Source organism: Onychostoma macrolepis, chromosome 23, assembly GCF_012432095.1.
Source record: "Onychostoma macrolepis isolate SWU-2019 chromosome 23, ASM1243209v1, whole genome shotgun sequence".
Lineage (NCBI taxonomy): Eukaryota > Metazoa > Chordata > Actinopteri > Cypriniformes > Cyprinidae > Onychostoma > Onychostoma macrolepis.
This window is the reverse complement of record NC_081177.1, coordinates 21951402-21971083: the sequence shown is the minus strand read 5'-3', so window position 1 is coordinate 21971083 and position 19682 is coordinate 21951402. Positions and strand designations below refer to the sequence as shown.

Sequence of the window (19682 nt, the reverse complement as noted above, 5' to 3'; positions counted from 1 at the left end):
ATACGAGTGAAACGGCCGCGGTCTGAGGTTAGCAGCTCCCCCGGCGAACAGCAGCCCTTCACCTGCTCAGATTTCGGCGACACACCAGCACACGAGTTAGCACTATTTTGGTAAAAAGTGATTACAGAGAATGGCTGAATATACTTAGATTAAAATGCTACTTTTAAATGTTACATTTTTTGTTTCTAAAATGCATGTTGAATGAGTTTAAATGCATGTAATATTGTAAACTATGCTGTATTCAACCGAATAAATTCAATTTGTCTTGTATTCTGTCCATGTGTTCTTGCTTAATAAATGTTTATCGTTTGATTATTGCTGTTGCCTCTAGAAATTCTGTGTGTGTGATTTTTATTTTATTTTATTTATTTATTTTAATTCCAGCCCATTTTAAGGCAGCAAAATAATAATTTTTAAACAATAGTTGACTTAAAACAACCCAGCATCTTGGGTAAAAACATTAACCCAACTAGCTGGGTCAAAATAACCCAGCATGTGTTCCGTCCAATATTTACCAAAGCCTTGGGATGCCAAATAACCCAAGTTGGGGTTTTTTAACCCAGCATTTTTTAAAGTGTAGCAAGTTTTAATCTCTACTTGACTAGATTTTTGTATAAGTACTCTTTGCTCCACTACGTTTTTAATAAGTAATGCACTTACTCAACATTTTACATGGTACCTAACTTTTTCTGCAAACTGGTTTGGGCACAGGACGCACATTTTTACACTCTTAAAAGTGCTGGGTTATTTCTGTAAACACATTGTTGGGTTAATTGTGCTGGGTCATAATTCTGTGTTGTTTGAGGTACTGTAAACACACAGTTGGGTTGCTCATGCTGGGTCAAATTCTTTCACCACTGAACCGCTGGGTTGGGTTATTTTGACCCAACCGGTTTATTTTTCCTCTTCATCGAACTTTCTGGATTCTTCACTCGTCCCGTCGTCATGCAACTTGCAGCAAGCAGGATTATAAGGTAAATTAATATGATGATATGATTATTTACCTCTATTTTTAACAAGCTGTGGTAAGAGCACACTGATTTCACGGTTAATGTGGTATTTGATCTGTCGCTGTGCAGGTTAACGTTAGCGTTATTTTGTGAATGAAGTAGCCGCCTACATTTTTTTGTTGAAAAAAAGGCCTCAAAAATATCATTATCGTTATATAAAAGTTATATATTTATATGTGTGTGTGCGCAAAGTTTTATATATATACTTATTTTAACGCCTCATGGAAAAGGTATGATCTAGGTCAGAAATACAGGGGTAAGTTCAGTTAACTTACTGTCTGTGTAACGTTTCTGTATGGCTTTGTAATGTTTTGTCAGAATTAGATCATTTCGTACTAAAAATTGATCTTTTAAGGTCAGATCTTTTTTTTTTTTTTCCAAGTAGGCTAAATGTCTGCGACGTGCCGAATCCAACAATAACTTCCATTTTCGCGCTCTTTTTTCCTAAGGTAAGGTTTGCATTAGCTACCCAAACCACGATATTACTGCCTGGTATGTAATATTATTCTTAAATAATCTTGGCTACAGTATGTAAAGTTAGACTTAATCTCTAAAATGGTGTATGAGGACCTTTTACTCTTCCTCTATTTTAGTGAATGCTTGTGTTGCTTTAATCAAGACACAAGAGGTTTATCCAGGTTAACAGTAAGTTAGAGAGGCCATGTAAAGTGTTCTTTATATGTTACTGTTAGAAATAATAATTTGTATTTGAGATTGATGAATAATAGGCAGATCACTGGATTTCCAGGCTGGCATACTGTATGGTTTTGCTAGCTTTTAATCCAGTTTTTCGTCCTTATTTTACAGAATTTTTGCCTCCCAAAAAAATTGGAGAAATGGTGGATTCGCAGCAATGGGTCTACAAGCATCCCAGAAATCTTGAAGGAGTTCCCAAGGCTTCTAGAAAAACTTGGCATGGTAAGAAATCATTTTGATTTTATGGTTTCGTTTACAGAAATTTGAAATGGTTAAATTGTTAGTGGGGTTGAGCAGATAGACGATAGTATAGTGCATTGACGATAGTCAGAAATATCGCTGAAAGCTGATGTCTTTGTCGATAGTCAAGGCGATATTACAGGAGCTGCCCCACATCTTTAAAATTTGAGCACATTGTTTTCTGTGAGTGTACACAGCAGCAGCACCTCTGCCAGAACGTCACTAACATCTACATATTCCTAATAAATTACATTATGTTTGTCTCAGGAAGTCATTAATGTAGGCTGACTAAGTCACACTTCAGCCATGCCATTGTCACATGGTCTGCCTGTGTTATTTGTTTCTGATCCAATCTATTTAAATCCAATCCAATCCAATCCAAGCCATTTAAAGAAATGAAGACATTTTCACAGGGAAAGTGTTTCAGTGTGTCGTTTTGATTGTGAGATCAGTTTTACAGCTTGCACTGTATTATTCTTATGGTTTTTAGATGCTAAAAGGGAGAGTGCTTTCAAAGTCCTGCCCACTCTGCTTCCCCAATCAATATACAAGAACGGAGGAAAGGTCTTCAGACCCACAACCACAGAATCCCGGAAGTCATTCATTTGACGTACAACCTGTACGTTTTTTTTTTTACTTTTTCTACTCTATAAACAGTACTGTCTGTGCATACGTTTTAGGCCACTAGTATTTTCACCAGTTAAAAAATGGTTTTAAGTCAGTTATTTATATCTTTTGCTGTAGCGTGGAAATATCAGTTTAAATTTCCATACATTCATTTTGCCATTAATTGTAATAATCCAGTGAATGTCTGACAACAGCCAGTGCTCCACACAGAGATCTGATCTGATCATCATCCAGTCCGTCTGGAATGACATGAAGAAACTGAGACAGACTAAATCCAAAAGAACTGTGGCAACATCTCCAAAATGCTTCAAGAAACCTACCTGCAAAGCTACAGTACTGTTAAAAGTTTTAGGCACTTGTGAAAAATGCTGTAAAATGAGGATGCTGTCAAAAATAATGTCATAAATAGATTTCCTTTATCAATTAACCTCTATTAACTAAATTAATTCAACATTTGGTGTGAGCAGCTTTTGCCCTCGGTGCACTTCAGGAAGCTTTACAGGGAGGTTCCTTGAAGCATTTTGGAGACGTTGCCACAATTCTGGATTTAGTCTCAGTTTGTTCTGTTTCTTCATGTCATTCCAGACAGACTGGAGGATGATCAGATCAGATCTCTGTGTGGAGCACTGGCTGTTTTCAGACTCTGTGTGAAAATCTCACTGGATTATTACAATTAATGGCAAAAGGTGTGGAATTGTAAACTGATATTTCCTACTGACACACTACAGCAAAAGATAGAAATAACTGACTTAAAACCATTTTTTAACTGGTGAAAATACTAGTGACCTAAAACTTTTGCACAGTACTGTGTATGTATATACAGGTGCATCTCAATAAATTAGAATGTCGTGGAAAATTTCATTTATTTCAGTAATTCAACTCAAATTGTGAAACTCCTGTATTAAATAAATTCAGTGCACACAGACTGAAGTAGTTTAAGTCTTTGGTTCTTTTAATTGTGATGATTTTGGCTCACATTTAACAAAAGCCCACCAATTCACTATCTCAACAAATTAGAATATGGTGACATGCCAATCAGCTAATCAACTCAAAACACCTGCAAAGGTTTCCTGAGCCTTCAAAATGGTCTCTCAGTTTGGTTCACTAGGCTACACAATCATATAAATATTTTGTTTGAGCAACCTTTACCAGACCCAGTTCACAGGAAAACCCTGATGGTTTGGCTGATTTCCATAAAATACACTTAAACGTCATTTATTTAAGTCAACTTAAATGTTACAACTTGTAAAAATGTAAGCTATGTTGCAAGACTAAGTGTCGTGTACTTAACAGGTGGGGACCAACATGGTGATGCATTCCTGCACATTTTGTGCCTTGGTGACGAGACAACGACATCCCACATCTTCGCCATTGTTTCAGGCCATGCCATTGAAACGGACTTGTTGCTTGAGGCTGTTTATCTTTTTCAAGTCCTTTTTTGTGCTTGATGTTAGCTACACTAACATCTTCCTTCCTGGGAATTTCTCCAACATGCAGTATATCATATTGATGGACATGAGTCTTCATGTGCGAAGTATTTGAGGGCAACAGTTTTTTCTGGCGACTTATAACATTTAAATTTTTTGTCACATGTATTGTCTGTTGTAGGTCTGTTGTTTGGCTTAGTTTTAATGGCACAATGTTTGGACTGATTCTCATGTGGCAATAATCAATTTCATAGCGTTATGATGCTGCAATGCTGACAAAGAATAGGAATCTACAGTACCTAGTTTACAAAGTTTTGTGTTTTAAAGAAACTGATCTACAAACACCGTTGTTTTATCTGTGTCTATAGGGGTTGGATGTAATGTGTAACAGTAGCACCCATTCAAAAATTGTTTTGAAAAAAATGTGAAAAATCATTAAATTGATATTGCATTTTTTTGTGTTGTGTAATTGTATTACAAAAAAATAATAATTTTACATTCCTTTGTGATTGTTATTTATTATTATTGGTAATATTGGTAAATATAAAGGTAGCAAGGCAATGAGACAACAAATAACCCAATGTTTAGGTAATGTTTAACCCAGAAACACAGTTAACCTGACCCACTGGTTGGGTCAAATAAACAACCCAACATTCTGGGTCAAATGGTTAAACCCAGCACTTGGGCCAAAACAACCCAGTGCGTGTTCTGTCCCATAGTTACCCAGCGTCTGGGTTAAGGTTGGGTTATTTTTTAACTCAGCATTTTTAGAGTGTACTGTGTGATACTGTAAATATCACACAGTACTGTAATAAGCAGCACAGAAGTTTATATGTAATATTTATCCAGAAATGGATAAATATTAATTCTGCTGTTTAAAACAAATAAAGAAAAGGAGAGTGGTTATTATGTGCAAATAGCGGGAAACTATATTTGCACAGTGTACGCATGTCAAAAAATAAATTCCGATTTGAAGCTTGTGACATACAGTATAAACATCAACCAGATCACTTTATTTAGCGTTCATGTAAACACTACATTCAGATTCATAAATCGGAATGAATTCAGTCCAATTTAAACAAAAATAATACATAGCCAGAGAGGCCTAATTGAATGTGAGTACATTAGCAGCTAATTGCTGAATCACAGAATTAGGCTAATTTTATAATGCTGCCACAGGTTGTGTTTTAGTCCATGACCTTGAATCAGAGGGGGAAAAAAACAAACAAACAAAAAAATAAAACCGAATGAACGAATGTGAAAACCCTGAAAGGTGGTTTTGACCCCTTGGAATGTGATTAGGCTGGTTTTAACTACCAGTGGGGCTTGTTTTGTTACACAGACCTGAAAACCCTGAGAGTGATATAGCCAGCTACTGGCCTAGCATGCAGAATACAGAATTTTTTGTCATTTTCGCAGATCCATGTGAACAGGGATCATTTTGACAATGTTGTCATCTGTATTGGAAAATTTTCAAAAACACAAAGTACATCATTGTTGTGTAAACATACCCTTATATGAGATGAGGTCATGGCTGCAGCCGGTCATGAGGTCGAAATCAGCATGTGCAAGTGGGTTTTGACTGTTTTACTTAATATGTGACCCTGGACCACAAAACCAGTCTTAAGTCGCTGGGGTATATTTGTAGCAATAGCAAAAATACACTGTATGGGTCAAAATGATTGTTTTTTCTTTTATGCCAAAAATCATTACTACTGTATATTAAGTAAAGATCATATTCCATGAAGATATTTTGTAAATTTACTACTGTAAATATATCAAAACGTAATTTTTGATTAGTAATATGCATTGCTAAGAATTCATTTGGACAGCTTTAAAGGCGATTTTCTCAATATTTGGATTTTTTTGCACCCTCAGATTCCAGATTTTCAAATAGTTGTATCTCAGCCAAATATTGTCCGATCCTAACAACCCCATACATCAATGGAAAGCTTATTTATTCAGCTTTCAGATGGTGTATAAATCTCAATTTCTAAAAATTGACACTTAAGACTGGTTTTGTGGTCACATATTATTTTATTTACTGTACGTGTTATTCTGAAGAGATACTTTTTTGAAGGATATTGATTTACTAATGCCCTTTTTGACCACTTGAGCTTAACAGAGACTTGAGTTTTTGTAGATCTTTAAGAGGCTGTTGTGTCAACCTTGATTTATTGCAGTATTGAGGTGTTTTATTTCTGTTTTAGAAAATAAATGATTTGTAAAGGAAGTTTTCTCCTCTTGTAAAGGAGTCAATTTCTCTTTAAAGAGTCCTTGGATGCGACATGCACTTTTACAAGCCATTTGAACTGAAATGTGTGTTGGCAGTGTGTGTACACAACCACCCATGATAAAGATCCACCCAGTGTTTTTTTTTTTTTTTTTAATCTCGTTAAATAATTTCCCTTTCTCATATCAAGCCATTCTCAGATGCCTGTCTGTGTGACGTCACACAGACCCAGGCCCTCTCAGGATTGTTGATTGACACTAGCGTTTTACCTTAGACCCACCCTGAGTGAGCTGTCACAAAGTCCCTTTCAAGGAAAGTCCGTTCACTTGGCCGCCATATTTGCAACCCCTCTGGGCAGCTCAAACAAGACCAAGTCCTATCTAAATGAATGGGGGAATCCTGAAATCTCAAAAACTGCTTGCTGAACTCGCAATTAAATTACATATTTCAAATCAGCAACAAAATCTGAAATGAACTGCCCGATGAATGTTATTTATTATGCTCAAACAGCGTTTAAAAGGCTTATTTTTCAGGCTAGACAAGCCAATGCGCATGTGTAGTTCCAACGCGATTATGCCTGCGCAGGCGCATTGGTTGGTCCAGCCTCAGGCTTCTGTGGGAACCAGAGCTTCTAAAGGCTGCTGCAGTGACGCAATGACTTTATTTTTGAAGGGAATGCATCCTCCGATCTGCCTAAAAGCGGGATTTATACTTTCACAAAAAAAAAAAAAAAAAAAACTCTTCATTGTTTTCCCTCAAAGCTTAAAAGTTGCACTGGTGGAGTTTGAAATTAACATCAAACTGCTTCTGTTTCACACAAATGCCGGCACAGACGTGCATGTTCGGCTAGAATCGCCTAGAACTCGTGCATCTTCGGAAGCGGAGCTGCGCGGAAAGTTATAAAAAATGTCGTGCACACCGTCACGTGAAACGATGTCGCGCGCACTCAAAGCAAACTTCCGCCAACACCGCGATGACGTCATATTTGGCGCGCGCACCCAAGCGAAATTGCGGAAGCGTCCAGTATAAATCAGCCTTAAATGCGTTTATGTTCGCGCAAATCATTCATGATCCAGCCTCACCTACAGAAGAAGTGAGTATAAGGTTATTTTATGAATCTACTAACTTTAGCAAGTTCTGCGGCTAATGTAAACAGTATCATGAGAACAGCTCGGGGTGAGCAGAGCTCATTAGCATTTAAAGGAACATGGACTAAAACGGCATGCTGAAAACTGAGTTGATTTTGACAGAGTAAAAAGGTGTTGTTTTACACTACCATTGAGAAATTTTAACCAAAGTATGTTATAGACTTTTCATTAAGACCCTAAAGAACCATATCAACTTGTGGCTAAAGTGGCCCAAATCCGACTTTTTTGCCCAAATGTGACCCATATCTGATTTTCATAAGACAGTCTGAACAGCACAAATCCGTTTTTATTCAAATCAGGCCTAGGCCACTTTCATTTGTGGTCCTAAATCGGATACATATCCGATGTTTTGCAATGCGACTTCAGTCTGAACGGCCATGTTGCATTTCATGTGATATTTACGTCATTGAAATGCGACAAACGTCACAATTCTGCGCTGGAGGAAATCGTGCTCTCCTTCTTCTTAATATTCTTTTTCTTATCACTTCATTATTTAGGCTCCGATTGCACATTAACTTAAAAATGGCTAAACACACGCTAACACGACCAGCATCCATTTTTATTTCCGCAAACACAGTGTACTGCGTCTGACGTCACATCTTCTTCAACGCATGCGGGTCATTTCAGGGCCGTATACGGTTCACACATGAGACTGATGGAAGTCGCATTTAAATGACAATGTGAACAACAGTGCAAAAAAATCGGATTTCAGCAAAAAAAATCCGATCTGAGTATTAAGACCTGCAGTGTGAACTAAATCTTAGTTCCTGATTCATCTGAGCGAATGATTCAGTGATTCACTTATAAAGGCAGTCGCTTGATGCCACCTACTGGACCGGAGAATCGACGTAAAGAAACAGAAAATTCCAAACACTGTGCTTTAAATTAAATCAAATTCAAGGACAAGAATGAAATGTTGTAAAAGCCAATCTTCGCATACATACATTCTCTAAAACACTTTTTTAAAGAGTGCTATATAATAAGTTACAATGATGACTACAGGGGATAAAGCAGTTTGGAAAATGGATGGGATCGATTGAAAATATAAAATCAATTTTATGCTTGATTCTGAGGTGACACCGATGCCCTTTCTGCGAGTCTTGCAGTGTAAAATGTGTTTTAACTGGAAATTACATTAGTGGTCACCAACAGCCAATGAGAACGCAACATACATGGCACAGGAAATTTAAGGGGGAAGAGCTGTAGTCTTACGAGATGTCCTGTATCACTTCCTGCGCATGCGTTTTGTAAATGAGACAAAGTTATCACGTATTTGTCTGAGTAAAATATTGTGTGACCCTCAGTCGTTGATCTGTCATGTAATGTGCAAACACGATACCAAAACACTCAGTACAGTAATCAGACAACATTAATGTAACTGTAAGCTCAAAGCCTTGAATGTGGCTCAAGTGTTTACTCAACAAACTAAAATGTATGACAAAATTACCTCCTAGTAACACAAATATAATGCTCAAAATATTTCTGACACAGTAACAAACTCAAACCTGTTTCAATTGGCACGTGTGTATCGGGGGCCTAATGGCTTCCCGGCTTAACACACACAAATAGCAGTCATGCCTCCCAGCTTCCTCATTAGCATAGTTAATCCTGTGTCTTGAAGAGGCTTGAGTAAAATATTCCTCGCAGGCAGCTTCGCACAACAAGCGCCACTGATACAGTACATGAATAAATTACGGAGATAATTAAAGGAAATGTCAACGCGGGACTGGATGGAGCGTTATTAATGATGGCTGGGCTGTGTTAAAGTATCCTGGGCTGAAGTAAGCATGATTAATGTCTGTTTAATGGCAGTGGGGAAGAACATGGCTTCGGCTTTAATAAAGAGAGCTTATTTTACTGGGGTTTGTCTCTGGAATTGACCTGTTCTCAACACCCGGAGGAGCGCTGTTCGACCTTTCCAAAGATCATCTAATCTTCCGGTCTTGTTCAGGGATTTATTTCCAACAACAATTATAATGGGGTGATATGGATGGATATGTCTGGGAAGTGCTAATAAAACGCAGTGTTTTTTTGTGGGCGAATGTGGGTGTGTTTTACGCTCCAGTGCAGGCCTGTGGGGTCTGTGCTGATAGACAGTGACGTTTTTATAGAAATTCTTGACTGACGCACAAACAAAACGTAGAAAGTATAGCCTACTAAAGGTTGAATTTAAGTTATTTTCATCCTTGAATTATAGGTTTGTGTGCGTGATAGGGTGAAGGGGCTTGTTTATTGCAGAGACCTGAATAACTTGTTAACCCTAGAATAGTGTAACCATTTGGAGCTCAAACCAGTTGACAAGTTCAATCACAGAGACCTGACACTCTTGACACCAGGTCCAACTGCACTTGTGGACCAGTGGCACCCATAGAGTCATGCCATTTGTTCCTGAATGGGATTGAATAGTCTCATTTCAAGGTCAATTTGAGCACACTCAGATATGTAATCTTTCTCAAGGCATTGAGCATAACTGCAAGCCTGTCATGTTTGACATAACAAGTTCAGCGCGCTTTGTGCTGTAGGTGTCAGAGATAAAGCATGTCAGTCCGTTTTTGCTATACAGCCCACGCTGTAAAAATGTTTTGGGAGGCATCCTAAAAATGAGCTTCATTCTGTAACTGACTAATTATGTGGCCAAAAAAAAGAGAGGAAGTATTCAAATAAGAAAGAAAAATCATACTTTTCCGTTATAAATATTTAAAGATCCTTAAAACGAAATACATTTGTATTTACTTCAGAAGCAAAATGACATGCAGTATTAAGTCGTTTTTCAGAGAAATAATTTTGTGCCAATGGGATAAGAAAAATAAACATAATTCAAAGGGAAAACATGTTTATTTTTCCTACCCCATTGGCAAATCATAAATAAATATTACTACATTCAATTGTTTCTCTGAAAGCAAGTCGTGATATTTTATTTTTCATTTCGAAAGTATGTTTAGGGATGTTCAGATATTTACACTGGAAAACAAGACTGATTAAATTACAGATTAAGAAAAGTAAACTACTGGCTAAATGTTAGTTATATATTATTTTTTTTTATTAAATAAATAAACTCCTGGCTAATGTTTTTGAAAGAAGTCTCTAATGCTTACCAAGGCTGCATTTATTTTATCAAAAATACAGTAAGGACAGTATTATTGTGAAATATTATTTAAAATAGCTGTTTTCTATTTTTAATATATTTAAAAAATGTAATTTATTCCTAGGATGCAAAGCTGAATTTTCAGTGTCAGTCTTCAGTGTCACATGATCCTTTAGAAAATTACTTATATTATTTTATTTAATTATATTAAAAATGAATAAACACTTTTATTCAGAAAGCACTTATTAAATTGGTCAATATTGACAGTAAAGACATATTTAATGTATAATAAAATGCAATATTTTATTTCATTCACTCATTCATAGAGCCAAAAACGTCCAAATTCCTCACGATCCCCTTCTGTATTCATAACGGCCAGTTGTGCGCTTCGGTCAGAAGGTGGCGCTGTTGTTCACAAAGTGCGTCCCTCCAGTCTCTCGCTATCATTCTGCTGATTTGCTGGACCCAGCGCTGGCTGGACACGCTGAATGTAAATCTGGCCGCAAACAACGTCTCTCTCTTTCTCTGTATGGCTGTGAATCCAGCGAGGTGAGCTTGGCTCAGGAGAGGGACTGTCTGGGTTTGCGCGCAGTTTGCAGACAGATTTGCGAGGGAGCCGTGCTGGAATATATTCAGGGGTGAAGAACCGAAGGAGAAAGGGCGAAACCCTCCTACAGCCTGCGCGTTCTTCTCTCTCTCTTTCTCTCTGTCTCTATCTCTGGACGCAAAGACTTGGGCAAAATGGTTTTTCCGAAATCTCAGTGACTGCGATGTCAGCACCTCTCATCTACCGCTTGTGGAGCACAGACTGAAGAAATACACGCACTGAGAGAAGAAAAAGACACGTTAGTCGGGTAAAGTAGAAATGTTCATATCAGAATTGAGCGTTTTGTTATTATAATTGTTCTGTCTGTTCATTGTTTCACCTTGCGTGGCTTTCAGGTTCAGCCGTATAATTCCGTGTCATTTATTGCTGCATTAGAATTCACAGCGAATCAGTGATTGAAGCAGCAGACGCTTTAATCAGCAGGTCAAATATTAGTTCACCCATCAGCTCGTGTTGGTTTACTGTTAAACAGCGTGTGCTGAATGATGCTGATTGACAGGGTTGGATTTGACAGATACGGATATAAGGAGCTCTGCAGCAGTGAAGTTCAGGTAGAGCTTCAGCTGCGCATCTCCTGCAGAAATGCACAGGTGCTCTGCTGGTGTGTCAGGAAAGCCCCTGGAGAGAGCCTGACATTCAGAACAAAAGTGCCATTACTTTACATTACAATGTCCTTGTTACACCAATCGCGTTTTATATTAGCCATAATAATATGTTAGATTAGCCTATATATAATAATAATGTATAAAATAGTAACCTGCATGCCTTAAAAGAGCTATTTCTACCTGATTTAACCCATAAAATTAGTGATGATAAGTCATATTAAAACCAGGTCATTAACATTTTTTTTTTCATTATACACACACACACAAGATTTCTTTTTCCAAACATGCATACTTCATGCATTCATCAGTAAAACCACTTCAGAGTTCCAGAAAGGAGGTTAATGGACATTGTAGCTTTGTGAAGTTCTTGAAAAGTAGTTGAATGAGCACTTAAGAAAGAAAGATAAAAAGAAACCCATAATAGTTCTTGCAAGAATGTTATTTCTGAATCATGTACTGTTAGCTTTTGTGTAAAGTGTATTTAGCTCTATTAGCTCAGCGTGGTACGGTAACTATATCCAGAAAGTGCATGTTGGGTTATTCTTAATCACGTAACATGAATACTGTAATGTAACAAATAGCATAAATGTATCCAAAATGCCTGTTTGTGTTTCCTGAATGTGCGGTGATATTGTATCAGCGAGGTATTTTATGTTTTTTATACTTCTCATGTGATGTAACGCTTCACCATGCTCTGCGGTTGAACTGATATCAACCACTTCCTCCAGAAATGATACTTGTAATATGGCTTTGCATTTTTAATGTGAACTTTTGGTTTTTAATTTCACTTGAATTATTCATCTGAAGTATGCATGCAATATGAGAATCACATGGAGTCAAGAGAAGTCAAGAAATGTCCCTCACTTTCCGCACCGCTTAGAAGTGCCAAGTGTCCTTTCATCTCGCAGCCACAGATTTTATATGAATCTGCGATAAAATTCAGCCGAGGACTCTATTGCTCATACACATGAAACATGCAGTCTGCATTGCATGTGAGGAGAGGCTGAGATTTAATGCAGCATTTTACTAATTTCATTCCACACGTGTGGCGTAAAAAAAAAAAAAATCTGTGGACCTTTAATAATACTGAAGCTGTGAAATGAAGTCATTCATCGCCACAGACAACTTGCGTAAAATTCACACCATGGAGAATCTCCAAATGACCTGCTTTATATATATGCGCTCCCCTCAATTTATTCATGCCAAGAACTAAATTGCATTTCGAATAATCTCTTGCAGAGTTTATATGGCACAAAAACAAGTAATTCTAGGTATCTGTTAGCATAAGTGCCCTTGTGGGTTGACATTTTTTAAAAACGGCGTTGTTCTTAAAACTCCTCGTGCACAGGGAGCAGCCATGATGAGACTTATTAGTCGTCTAGTCATGTAGGAGTGGGAAGAATTCTGTGTCCTGAGACCTCTTTCCAAAGCTGCTATTCGTTATCCTAATGAGTGTCTCCGACTTCGGGCTTAAGGGAGCAAATAAATTAAGGACAAACGCATGCCTACTCTAATTACAACAGATCAGCACTTAACAACACAATGTGATAGAAAAATCCTGAAAGACACTTTTTTTTAAAATGGAAGGTTTTCACGATTTTATCATGTACAAAATATGGGTTGTTATAAGTACCTCCGTTTTTGGCTAAAAGTATTTTGTTTGTCAGTAAAAACACTTTAATACCTCTTCTAATTTCCAGAAATTAGGTTTAAATGGATTTGTAGCTTTGTAAAGTTCTTGGAAAGAGCTAAATAAGGTCAGTACTTAGGAAAGAAAGAGAGGAAGGGGGGAAAAAAACATAACAGTTTTTGACAGAATGCAATTTTTTTATGAAAATAAGTTTCTGAATCTGATGTACTTTTGATGTTCCCTCATTGATTTTAAAAGGAGGAAAACTATTGCTTCAGTTCAGTAAATGCTCATTTTGAAATAACAATATAAAAGTTATTCTTGCGGTTACTTGAATCATTGCAGATTTTACAGCAAGACCATGTCCTGAAGGGGAACATTTTTAGAGTTACATTAAAAGGCCTTTTATCTTGCTAAAAATGTATAAACTATCAATCAGACGACAGAAGGTGTATAGTAGATTGTGTGAAACATGTTTTTAAGCAATGTTTTGATCATGTTGATAATTTAGTGGCCTTAGTAATTCACATATCAAATCAGGTTTTTTTAATGTCGCCGTGACTGAAGTACACAAAAATTAAAATCTCTTGTATAGTTCTGTTGTTCCTAGAAACGGTTTGCATTCATCCGCCCTCTCTCAATTGCTAGATTGGTCATCTCACCTGTTGCTAAATACAACCCAGCTGTTCGCCAAGCTGTTCATCAAACATTTATTCATAATTTAAAAATGAAAAAACAGACATCACGTAGGAAAACAGACTTCACCCGTTACAGTAATGCAATAATGTGCACATTTATCCCAAATCTCGCTGGTATCACCGTCGGCTGTTTCTCTGTCGGGAATGGTTTTGATAAGCTGTCTTCTATGCATTTGCTTAAACTAACATGTCACTGTGAGATGCAGTTGTCATTTGTTTTGATGTAAAGTGCCTACAGGCAAAGGGACAGAGTGAATGATGATTATCACAAATCTGGCGCCTCTGTGTATTGCTTCCCTCGCCGCTACCGCCAGCCTCATTTGCTATTTTGATGATGTGCTCCGGTATCCGTAGAGGCCACTCTCTGGTTCCAGAGAAAGAGAAAGCAATTGATAGGCTGTTATTAATGGCTTTGTGTTTCAGAGTGAAAGCTTCACTCGTCACCACCTGAGATTAATATTGCCACGTCCACTACAACTGTGCCTCAAAGTCAGGCCTTGCTCATCGCTGTATCTCTCCATTTGTTGGGTTTCAGTTTGACAGTTGGTGTTAGTAGGTCACTAGGGCTGACCGATATATTTTTATATCCTATATCCTGTGTGGTATATAAGGCTTTTCTGCCAAGTAGATTCAAAATGTTTAATGCAAGAACTAAAATGTCATTTACAAATGTAATCATTTTCATTTGCACTAATATAACAAAATGTTAAAAAAAGCATTGAAAACTGAGATAGATAGATAGATAGATAGATAGAGCCATGTGGATTACTTATTTTGAGGGATGGATGCACTTTGGGCTTCAAAATCTCGACACCCATTCACTGTCATTGTAAAGCTTGGAAGAGCCAGGACATTTTTTTAATATAACTCCGATTTTATTAATCTGAATGAAAGTCATTTACACCAAGGCTTGAGGGTGAGTAAATCATTGGATAATTTTCATTTTTGGATGAACTATCCCTTTAAGTTTCAAGTTCCAGGCAAGAATCTCGTAATTAGTCTCTTGACATGTAATTACCAAATTAACAGTTTATTCAAATTGTTGCAATATTTACAGTGTTAAATCATTTAATAACGTCTTTGCAGATATTATTTTAATATTTGATACATTGCCCAGCTTTATATTGACTATATACTGTATGTGTGTTTACATGCACAGCAATACACTGAAAACTATAACAGATATATGCATGAGACATATGCACATTTAATAAGACACTATAACATACAAATGTTTACATGCAGAGTAAAATCAGAGCAAAGATCTGTGCGTACCAATTGCTTTAAACGGTAATGAACTAGAACTGTTGTACATGACCTTAAATGCTGTCAGATTATTAAGCATAACCAGTGTAGGATTGTGCATGTCAACACAGTTGACTTGAACATTAATATTATCCAATATAGATTGATTTATTATTACATTCAATTTCTAAATAATGATATATTGCTGTTCGGTGTCATTTTGTGACTGATTTCAGCAGCTTTTTTTAAAAAACCATTTCACACCTGATGCCATTTATATCTGTGTCCTTACATAAGGGACATAATAGATATTCATCTCTTGTTTCAGGCTCATTTCACGTGTCATCCACCCTGTAAAATAATGAAATAAATGAATACAAATATAACATCTGTCCCGCTAAACTGCGCTCAACAGCTTCGTAATTGAGAAAATCAGTCAGGCCGGCCAGCGACACAATAATCCCTCTTATACCCCGCAGAGGATCATCAAAACATAAACCAGCAAGATCTCACCCGCATATTATACAGAACAAAGTGTTGTTCCTTGAAGACGCCAGCTAACTAACCTATAAATGCGACGTTACGGGACAGTAACAGATTTATTTGTCACAAATGGACTGTCTGTCTGTGTTGCTTATGAGAATGCTTCTTTTTGTCTTAATGTCTCTGATATTTCAGTTATCTGAAGCACTTCAGGGCATCGTAATGCATTTAGTTACACTTGCTATTGACAGAATATTGTCCTCAGGAGAGAAGAATAATAAAAGTCAATTTATTGCTACACGCGAACATTTTTTCATTACATTCTGTATCTCAGCTATATCAGCTTGGTTTGAGTGTTGCATTTGGGTAAAGATCTGGACTTTTTTTTTTTTTTTTTTAGTCTTAGTCCTATGTCTGTTTTTATCATACTTTGTCAGCGTGTCCAAATTTTTGTCTTAGACAAGTTTTAGTTGACTAAAGTCTCGGAAATTTTAGTCTAGTTTTAATCAATGAAAACTTTGTCATATTTTATGCTGTGTAGTTAAACAGATAATTACAATTATTTTGCTCAACGTTGTAATCATTACTGGTGTTTTTCTATTAAAACAACAATTAAAAGACTTTTCTATTGTTAATTTCTAGCCTGATCTCACGGCAATTCGTACATATTTTACGAGGTGGCTAATTCATACGAATCCGTACGATTTTTGCTAAATTGTACGTATTTTACGAGTTGCACAATTCGTATGAATTCGTACGAATGACCTACACCTAACCCCGCCCCTAAACCTACCCATCACTGGAGTGTAGAAAAATCATACAAAATTGTCGTAAGAATTAGCCACCTCATAAAATACGTACGAATTGGTCGTGAGATAGCGTTGTAATTTCTTACAAAAGTTGCGTGAATATGGAAGCTTGTGTCTGGATAAAATATAATTAAAAAGATAATTGCAACTTTTTATCTCACAATTGAGACATCTTTCTCGCAATTCGGACTTTTTTCTTAGAAGTCTGATAATATCGCGCAATAAACTCAGAATTGGGAGATGTTAACATTATGTTGCAATTACCTTTTTTTATTTTTTATTTTGTGGCAGAAACAGACTTCGATTCGTAAGTGCATTTATGCAGCAACCAAGATCACAAACAATATAGCCAAGATTCATGGGTGGATTTATTCATCACTGAGAAGGTTTGATTGCAGGTTTAGTCACAGCAGCCATGTGAAGGAACACAATGTTCTCATGGTTGCCAGGTTGTGAAGATTAAGTAATTCACGGGGCAGGAATTATGTAAGCTTGTTTTGTCACGGGATAAAAAATAATTCCATAGAAAATGTATCCTTTTTAAAAGAAAAGCTCTGATTGGGGGATTTAATCTCTTGACATCTGGCAACCCTTAGCATGAAAACCTATGGAGGCTTGTTAAAAACAGTCTATAACATTTTCTTTCCTCTTTTTGATGAAGAAAACATCACTTTTTGTTTTATTGAATTGTTTTAAGGTTTATTTTTTAAACTGCATTGTCTTTTTCATCAATAACTTAGTCACTGATAATGTTTTAATGACGTTGGTGTCGTCTCGTTGTCTTGTTTTAGTTACGAAAAAGGTGGTCAACTAACATTTTTTGACAATTTTAGTTAATGAAATTCACACTAATCTGGATGCATATACTGTACATTCAAAAGAGTGTTTTTGTATTGACCTGTAATTATGTTTAGTCAAGGAACAAGCAAACATAATCAAGGAATCAGTGAGTTGTTTGTAATGGAGTAGAGATGGCTTTTTGAAGCAGTCTTCGCTTCAGAGAGTTTGAACATTAAGCATTATTGATGTAGCTTTACATCTTCAGGGTGTTTTATTTGGAGGGATGTTGAATTGTTTGTATTAAAAGGCATTAAATTAGGCTGCAAATAACAGAGCCTCTAATTACACAGCGCACACTTTTCATTAATGGGAATGAACTAGACAGTTCAGTGTGATGAGAAGGTCTCACAGGCTCACTGCCGTTGAGGATTTCACTTCAAGACTGCTTAGCAAGAAGGAACATGACATGCAGTGTTCTTCACACAAAATCCAGAGTATTTAAATCCCATTTTACACACTTACTCCTGCTAAAAGCAGCCTAAAACTTGAGATGAGGGGAATCCTTCCTGAGGCCCCACGCTCCGGCAGCTACACGAGATGGCAATAATTATCGTTCTTGGAGTGCCCTTATAAGTCTTCAGTGGCCTGGATATTACTTGGCTTTGTGCGAGCGTGTGTGTTTTGTGCGTCAGTGAATTGTGTGAAGCGCTTCTCTGAAGTGTATTATGAGAAACTGACGTTGAGCGTCTTACAGCAGAAGTTCTTAACTGGTGGGCCGCATCCCAAAAATGGGTCACAGGTCTATTCTGATCAAACCCTGCGGTATGTGCGCGCAAATTAATCTGCCGTTTGGTAGAAACTAGTCAGATTAGGCAGATGCCAACATGGACAGATTGTATGACACGCTCTTATCCTTGAAAAGCATGGACAAAACTGCACAAGGTTCAGAAAATATGACCAGCATAACATTAAATATGCAGCTAGGATAAACATGATTTTGTGCCATCCAAAAATGTTTTGTGCAGTAAATTATTTGCTTCTGAGAAGAAAAAAAAAGTCATCAGAATCGAGGAGATAATAACCAAATACTAACCATAGTATATTTTCCAGTTTGGCGTAACAGTTAATCAAGTGCATGCTAAATGTAAAAATTTAAATTTATCAATATGAACATTTAATATTTAATTCATACTAGTTGTATATACAGTCAGTGTGTATTAATTTATTTAGAATGAAAAACAGCAAGGACACATTCAAATTGCACAAAAGTTACAGTAAAGACTTTATGTTGTTACAAAAATCATTTCAAATACAAAGTAAATGTTATAATGCTTTATTTCTATTCTTCAGATAATACTGAAAAATATATTAAGCAGCAAAAGTTTTTTTTATAACACTGATAATGATGATCAAAAATGTTTCTTAAGCAGCAAATCAAAATATTAGAATGATTTCTGAAGGATCATGTGACACTGAAAACTGGAGTAATAATGCTGAAAATTCAGATTTTATCACAGGAATAAATCACATTTTAAAATATATTCAAATAGAAAACTGTTATATTAAATTGTAATAATAGTTCACAATATTACATTTTTTATTGTATTTTTGATCTTTCACAAAAAAATTTTTTTTCATTTTTTAAATCATACAAACTCTAACCCAAAATTTTGAATGGTAATATTGTTCTTATTAATAATATGAATAAATGTATGTTGTTTGGTTCTATGTTGGATTGCAGTTTGATGTCCAGTGTAAAATCAAAATGCAAAACCAGTTGAGATCCAGTGTTTTGAAATGTCTCTGTTCTCACATCCGCAGTATACTACATCCTTCCCTCTGTCTCTTTTCACTGTCTTTGGCTCCATAAATTGATTTAAAATGTTGCTTGGCAGATTGGCATTGCAGAAAATAATCGACTGAAAGCCATCCAAACCCCATAACTCACTGGCTGTTGTGAATAGTGTGTCATTTTTAAAAACAAGCACACCCTGCAGACCATCACTTTTGTAATGTGTACATCCTGACTCATCCAAATGGTGATGGCCAACTGACTTAGGTTAGGACATAACTTTCCCTTTAACTAGACAGTATCTCCAGACTTTTTAACATTTTCTGCAGTGATTTTATGGTAAATGGATTTATAGCTTTCCTATAGCATTGGTGAGTAGTTGCTTCAAGTGTTAGCATAAGATTGCTTACAACATAACACATATGTTATTTTAAATTAAAAGTTTACCAATGCATCATCTTGCTCAGAGAGACATTATGAATGCTTGGAAATAAAGCTTCATGTCCAAATGCAGTCAGCTTTATTACTCTGAATAAGCTGTGATGCATGTATTTTATGATGACTTTT

The 19682-nt window shown here is 36.5% G+C and overlaps 1 protein-coding gene and 1 long non-coding RNA gene across 4 annotated transcripts in view; both read left to right on the top strand.

The window, feature by feature from the left end:
• Positions 1-1528: 1528 nt before the first annotated feature.
• On the top strand, positions 1529-4340 carry LOC131532588 (uncharacterized). The gene is made up of 3 exons (XR_009268925.1): positions 1529-1928; positions 2437-2565; positions 3867-4340. It is a non-coding gene; the product is annotated as an uncharacterized LOC131532588 (long non-coding RNA).
• Positions 4341-7164: 2824 nt separating this feature from the next.
• The window catches only part of cntn3a.2 (contactin 3a, tandem duplicate 2), an 80144-nt gene continuing 67626 nt past the window's right edge, over positions 7165-19682 (top strand). Inside the window, exon 1 of one of the 3 annotated variants that reach the window (XR_009268917.1) lies at positions 7165-7326. Coding sequence is in view for 1 of the 3 variants with exons in the window: in XM_058764258.1 (XP_058620241.1) it covers positions 7274-7326 (53 nt within the window). In the remaining 2 variants the exon portion in view is untranslated. Of the gene's footprint in view, positions 7327-11186; positions 11321-19682 lie in introns of those variants that run through there. The other 2 variants (XM_058764258.1, XM_058764259.1) reach the window with 2 other exon arrangements.